The following is a 7,821-nucleotide window of genomic DNA, read 5'->3' on the forward strand; positions in this document are numbered from 1 at the left end:
TTCTTTGCTTTGGCTTCCTGTAAACTGACAAGAACCCGCTAATGTTTTAGAATAATATGGATCTAACAGTGAAAGAATATTGTATTTTCCCCATAACGATACCGTCGAATCTCTTTTTATTTTCCCCAGAGAGCATAGACAATTATTTTTTTTAATTGAAGTCCTCATGTCTATGCTCGAAACCATAGCGTATTTGCCAGTGTAACACGTTAGCCTGAGGTCGTGAAGCTATTGACAGATTTTAATATCAAATACCGCATAAAATGGAAGAAGAAACCGGTGAATTATCACATGACGAAACTGCGGAGGTAATCAGCGACGGTGCATACCTATCGATTGACGTAAATCACTTCAACAGCAAGGGTCGATTTGATGTGTCAGTCAAACAGGAAAACATCGAGGACCACGATAGTATCCACATAAAAGAGGTAAGCAGATTTCTAATTTGTTTAGGCGAGGGTATTCAAAATTCTGTTTCAAATGCGCATTAAATAAGCACGACTAATCTACACAATGAACAACAAATAGAAGACAATATTGTTTTAATATCGAACGGAACAAACACTATGTAGGTAATTATACAGAGCTTTTTCATTCGATTTTACGAAATAAATATTGCAAAAGTAATCACGGTTCTTGTCTGTTTAGTGGAAGGCAACGGCAAACAAATTCAATACAAATACCTACTATATTAACTATACTAGATTAAGGTTAGGTTAGGGTGAATGCTTTAGGCTAAGGTCTCATAGGCAGGTGCCTTGCTTGGTGGCTATGTGCCAGGTGACATAAGCGGACGCACACTATACTATCGCAATGGCCACACTGCACGCTTCGCGCCTCGCTACGTGATTATTAGTCACCTCGTGAGTCTCCCGGCGAACAAACGTGTTGGTTATTTTTATTGTGCCACCTAGTGATTTTGCAAGATGGCGATGTTTCTTCAGTATGACAAACGTCAAACACCGTTTATTTTGAGGTTATGAATAATGACGCATGGGATGAATAATTGACATTACGCACGCAAGAAGTTCGAATTTGAGATTTCCGAAATTTTAAACTTAAATTCACTGTGAGAAGTATCTCTCTGGTTAGTTTTGAGAGTGACATAATATAGTTGTTGACTTGAACGCTCCCAAATATCAAATGAATTTGTACCTAAGCACGTAACGTGCAATGTGGCAGAGTGTTTTTAGTAGACAAGCATAGCACCTACCTATGTGGCCGAAGCCTTAGTAAAATAATCTGCTGTTGGTTAACACAGTGCATCGTATTAACCACCATCAGTTGAGTAGGTAATGAGACTTTGATTTAAGAGACGCTTTTAGTTTTTTGTGTCGTCTATGGGCGAATGCATGAGATTTCATCTCCGCTGTGCTCGGCGACGGTCGTTGCGAGTTCGCTCCATACATATTTCATTCTGCAAGTATTTTCCTAACACGCCAAGGTTGAATTGCTTGAGCTTAGACTAAGGCCATCCTCTCACGTAGAAAATAAAAACCGACAATCTGGTTGCTGATGGAATTCATTAACTGGCCAGTGAAATGCTTCGCACACCGGGCTACTGAAACCTTATAATCTCATAACCTCAAACTGTCAAACCCATTGTCTTTCCTACTTCATCCTAATCTTTTCCCGTAATATCTTTACGGGAATATTCTGGCAGCCTGTAATTATACAGGCAGGAGTGTTTCTCAACATGTGCCACATGTTTTAAATTAAAAATCTGTTCGCTCATCTTTACATTTTGACTTGTTATTGCTTGTGTATTTCAGTTCAGTGGTACCAATTTTGGTAAAAATATATGATTTTTCATCCAATCTGCAGATCTTGGTACCACTGTTTAATGGGTGACTGGAAACTTCAGTTGTGGGCGATTTGAAACGAGAGATTCCAGTCTTGCCGTCAGCGAGCCGCCATTAAAATACATTAGCTGGATACTGGAGCTTCAGTCTCGTCTTTTTTGAGTGTCCACGTAAGAGGATGGTCTTACTCTGTTGCTCTACAATTTCCCGAATAAACACGAAGAGGACCGAGCGAGAGAGTGTAGTAGATCAACTCAGTTTTCTTCTTCTAGCAGGAGCGCGGTCCTGTGGCAGTTCTTTGTGCCCAGAAGGATAGGGCAGATAAACCAGTAATGGCGTATATTATTTGACAGAGATATAAATTTCACCCTTCTTACAATGCCAATAGAGTTCACGTTGATATGTATTGTGTAGGTACTGTTATAGAACGTCGGGATCAACTTTATATAAACACATTTTATATTTAAACTGGCTTTATTACAATGTACTATCTATATATCTAATATATAAAAATCAATATTTGTTTGTTTGTTCGTTTGTTCGTATTTTATGCACTGCCATACCGTTCATCCGATTGCAATAAAACTTTGTCAACTTATTGCTTGCACTTGCGCGAAGACTATAGGCTATACTTATATATAAAAATGAATGTCTGTCTGTCTGTATGTCTGTATGTCTGTCTGTCCCGTATGCGTTCCTTTACCAGTCATCCGATTGCGACGAAACTTTCCTCAGTTATTGTACGCACACCCGAAAGGTTTCTAAATTAGAAAAACCATCTTCTTCTTCATTATATCTTCTTTTATGCGTATGGTTCCTATACCGTTCATCCGATTGCGATGAAACCTTCGTCAGTTGTTGTGGTAACACCCGTAAAGATTTTTGAATCAGTACAACCATCTTCTTCTTCGTCTTCTTCATTCTATCTTCTTTTATTCGTATGGTCCCTATATTATTCATCCGATTGCGATGAAACTTTTGTCAGTGCTTGTGCTAACACCCTCGAAGGTTTCTGAATGATAAAACCATCTTCTTTTTCTTCTATTCGTATGCGTTCCTATTCCATTCATCCGATTGCAATAAAACTTTCGTCAGTAATTGTGCCAACAACTGCGAAAGTTTCTGAACTAGTACAACCATCTTCTTCTATTCGTATGCGTTCCTATGCCATTCATCTGATTGCAATGAAATTTTGATCAAGTGTTGTGCTGACGCCCGCAAAGGTTTCTGAATTGATACAACTATTTTCTTCTTCTTCTTCTTCTATTCGTGTGCGTTCTTATACCATTCATCCGATTGCGATGACACTTTGACCAGTTGTTGTGCGCACGCCTGCGAAGGTTTCTTAATTGATACAACCATTTTCTTCTTCTTTTTTATCTATTCTATCTTCTTCTATTCGTATGCATTCTTATACCATTTATCTGATTACGATGAAATGTTGACAAGTTGCTGTGCGCACGCCCGCCAAAGTTTGTGAATTAGTACAACCATATTCTTCTTCTTCTATTTGTATGCGTTCCTATACCATTCATCCGATTGGAATGAAATTTTGATCAAGTGTTATGCTCACGCCCGCAAAGATTTATGAATTGATACAACCATTTTCTTCTTCTTTTTCTTCTATTTGTATGCGTTCTTATACCATTCATCCGATTTCGATTAAATTTTGACCAGTTGTTGTGCGCACGCCCTCGAAGGTTTCTGAATTAAAACAACCACCTTCTTTTTCTTATTCTTCTATTCGTATGCGTTCTTATATCTTCATCCGATTGCAATGAAACTTTAGTGAGTAGTCGTGCGCATGCCCACAAAGATTTCTGTTTTAGAAAATCATCTTCTTCTTCTTCTATTCGTATGCGTTCATATACCATTCATCCGATTTTGATGAAACTTTTGTCAGTTGTTGTACGCACACCTGCGAAGGTTTCTAAATTAGTATTATATAAAATACAAAGTTTGTTGTTTGTTTGTTCCATCCAATTTTGGTTTTTAACTGCATATTAATAACATTAATAACGTTTGCATATATTGGTGTTCTTTTGTTTGACCTTTACTCCTATTAAAATTATTTTTATATTGCCATAATATTGTATTACACAGATATTTTAATATTAAAAAAATAATCACCTCTTATTATTTTTGAAATATCTTAGATAAATATAACCACGAAGCGATCCTGTGCGAAGCTGGGTACTGCAGCTAGTAATATATAAAAATGAACGTTTATTTGTCTGTCTGTCCCGTACCTATTTCCTTCGTCCGATTGCGATGAAACTACTGTCAGTTGTTGTGCGCACACCCGTGAAAGTTTCTGAATAAGTACAACCAACTTCTTCTTCTATTAAATTTTCTTCTATTCGTGTGCGTTCCTATACCGAATTCGGAAAATCCATGCTTCTCACATGGACGGCAGTATGTGGCCTGCTCGTCGGCAAAAGAATGTATAATTCGTTGGTGTTGGTATGACTCGCAGCCCAAGCATGCAACTTGTCAAAGCGTATCTCCGTATTATGAGTAAGGATATAATCTAAAACGTATCTCAACAAACATATCAGCTGATACATTTTTGTGTTTATTGATTTTTTCAGTTTGGAGAGCGCTTATGAACAGTTATTAAAAAGGGCAATAGTTATAATTTGTCGTAATTAAGCATGGCAGTCGTAGGATAGTAGTAATGCACAGTGCGCGATACCCAAGACACGCAGGTTCGATCCTTACTTTTTTTCGAAAAAGATTTTCACTGTTGGCTATATTTTCTCATGATTGTTTTCAAAATGATGTGTTTTTAACATGGTAAGGTAAATACATATCGCACCCTGAGATCTATAGGGTCGTCACTGCAAAATAACCCAAAAATGACTTATGAATGCAGTTCGAGAGAAAAAAAATATTTTTAATGCTATATGGCATTTACTGCCACTTGGAAGCAATTGCCTCCTACACCATTGTGTTTATATGGTTATTTTATGTAAAAAAATATATTCTGAGCTATATGGCATTATCTTACATGAGGCCCTTTTGCCAAAAAATATTTAATCTTTGGTAGAATATTTATTGTACTATATAGCCGTATTTGCAGATGATTTGCATTGATCGAATAAGTACATGCGCACATATATTTTTGAAGTTATACTTCTATTGGCGCTTTTTGGAAATCGGATCAGAGTGTATTTTTGGCGTGTGACATGTACCACATAATTTATTTTTTCACACGAAAAATAACGCACTCGATTGGATTCGAACCACCGATTGTTCGGTTATCAGCCGAACGTACTACTTTTACGCCACAGTACGATACTGCAATCGTGATCGATTATACAGTATAATATTATGGTTTAGAATTATTCCGTTGCCTAGGCAGCGAATCTATTATTGTCGGCCATTTACCTAAACAAACTATTAAACGCCAGAGTGACAGTTGGTACTGCAAAAATAAAAACAGCGATAAATAATTATATAATTTAGTAATATAAGTAAAATTTTATAGAAATAACACAACGGCGCTTCAATAAGCGGCCCGTTTTCTTACGTCTGTAATTTAACAAGATAATTAAGAACTAGTTGAACAATCTAGGTTATTAAGTTTTGTTTTTGTTTTGTTACGCCAAAGAAGTATAACTTCTAAAGCGTACATAAGTACACACACCGATTTCTTTTAATCGTGAGACATTGAAATAAATTATATTTCGAGTCCTACTGATGATTAAGTTATTTTTATTGTTCTCTTTTATTTCTCTGTTTTATATATTTTTTTCTTATTTCTATATTAAATAGCCCACGGTGGGCGCGCGACATAAGCATTAGACTATAAAGCCGTGGGTCCCAGGTTCGAATCCTGGGTCTGGCAAGTACACATATTGTTTTTCAATTTGTGTGACCTAATAGGTTGAGCAAGTGGCTGACATCCATTTCTCGTAAAAAACAAAATCTGTCAATACAAACCTCCACTCTGTGGAGGCCCATATGATCCTATCAGGATCGAACATGGTCGCAAAAAAAATATATTAAATAATTTTTTTATATAAATAAAAACACTTATTTTAATAAATTCTAAATGAAAAAGGTGCATTTTGTTTTCTTCTATTAAAACTGTGAAGCCGCTTCTGAGAGTTTGTTCGTCAATTCTCAAACTATATGGCCGCGACTGCAAAAATCCACAATATAATTAAAAAATATATATTTATTTATATATTTAAGAACTACAGTAGGATAAAGTACACAAAGTTATTCTAACAAGGTACAATGTTCTGCAGTCCACTGTTAATAATTAAATTGTAGTTAATTAATTTACATTCAAACTCAAATTACTCAAAATCATGATATATGCAGTTACAACCCTATAGATCTCAATGTGCGATGTGTTTACAAAAAGGCAGATTAAAGTACGCAAATTGCTGCAGTTTGCCGGAATGTCTTTCGGTGAGTATACATACACTTGCCAAATTCAGTCGTATATTGGTGGCCACTGAATGCAGAGGATACAGCTGTGGCAGGTCTTGTCCAGAAATGGATTGACTGTTACATTATATTATTAATCATGTTGTTATTTTCAGGAGTGTGAAGACAGCCTGATCAATATAAGGTCAGAGAATGATAATGAGGGTGTCATCATCAAACAAGAATTTGTTGACGATGCAATTCGCCAAATCAATATTGAAAATCCTCAACCCGGCTCCTCCGATCGACAATACAGCCCAGTAGACGAGGTACGTTCATTGACAGGTTCACTAATAACACAACTTTTAAACATTTTTGGGCATTAAAATTTATATGGCCACCGCAGTTGTTTGAAGTTGAAATAATGAGATCATCCGGTACGTGCACTTGACGGTTTAGCATAGGTAAGTGTTTATATGGCCACGGTTGATGAATGACTGACCGTTATTTGTTGCGCCAGGCAAGGGTCAAATTGTCTGGTGGGTAGGAATTTATCTATTGGTTTAGGGCTACCCTAATTGGAGTATTCAGACAAAGCTATTTGAATGTAATATAATTACTCATGCTTAACGTCTGGTAGCATATTTCTTTATTATTTTTAAGAAATTCCGCGTTTATATGACATAATTTCAACATAATATATTATACCAATAAAGGCATTGGCTACCCGTTCACTAATTAGCTAGGATACAGTATCTGTAGTAAAGACTTTGAAATAATGATCAGTCGGGAAGGGACCGAACGTGCGTACGTCATTTTTATTATCAACCGATAACGTTAACAATTATTATTTTTGTAGGCCATTCTATAGCGACATAATATTATTATGTAACCGTATGTAATATTATTTTAAACCATACAATAATAACTATTGCCTCTGTGCTAAATACAGTTTTTGAATACGGAAGAAACGGATGTCAGCCACTTGCTCAACCTATTAAGACCATACTCTGACCCCAACGCTATAAGCCGACGCTGAAGCCGCGCGGCCATCGTGGAACTATTAGCTAGTTCATAGCTTTGTTTGGGCGATCCGACAATATTGTGCACATTTTTTCATTATATTTATTTGTTTTCGTTGAATTACAAATACATCACACATGTTGTTCATTTATTTTTTTTTATTTTCCTGCCCTGCCCAAACTAAACTATAAGTAATCGATAAAAATATTAAACTATCTATAACATGTCTTATTTTTTGTATGATTAAATGGATTAATTTTAAATATTTTATAGATAGATGAGTATTCTTTGGTAAAGTATATTCTGTTATGGTTTGGTTTCGCAAGGTTTAAGGTGGTTAATATTTTTTTGATAATTTACAATTTCAACTGAATTAATTAATAAATTATGTATCTGAAAACATTGAAAAGAAAAATATTTTTTATTTTGAGTCTTCAGTAAACTTACAATTATTGTATAAAAATGTGAATTTTCAAAGGAGTCCATCTTATTATTAGGTTGCTAATATTTAGGTATTACAATTTAGTTTATTAAATTTTTTATGATGTGTTTATATTTTTTTAATATTTTTTAATTAATAAACTTACAATTGTAAAAAAATGTTATAAAATCTAAA

The 7,821-nt window shown here is 35.4% G+C and overlaps 1 protein-coding gene across 1 annotated transcript; it reads left to right on the top strand.

Moving 5' to 3' along the window:
* Window positions 1-200: 200 nt before the first annotated feature.
* LOC147077548 (uncharacterized) lies at window positions 201-7,373 on the top strand. The gene is made up of 3 exons (XM_085941521.1): window positions 201-428; window positions 6,359-6,511; window positions 7,135-7,373. Exons 1-3 carry the CDS (start codon window positions 264-266, stop codon window positions 7,219-7,221), a joined length of 405 nt encoding a protein of 134 aa, XP_085797647.1. The 5' UTR covers window positions 201-263; the 3' UTR covers window positions 7,222-7,373.
* The last annotated feature ends 448 nt before the right edge of the window (window positions 7,374-7,821 follow it).

This window comes from Rhyacophila brunnea, unplaced genomic scaffold, assembly GCF_057557595.1.
Source record: "Rhyacophila brunnea isolate RB1 unplaced genomic scaffold, BYU_Rbru_1.0 scaffold_13, whole genome shotgun sequence".
NCBI lineage: Eukaryota > Metazoa > Arthropoda > Insecta > Trichoptera > Rhyacophilidae > Rhyacophila > Rhyacophila brunnea.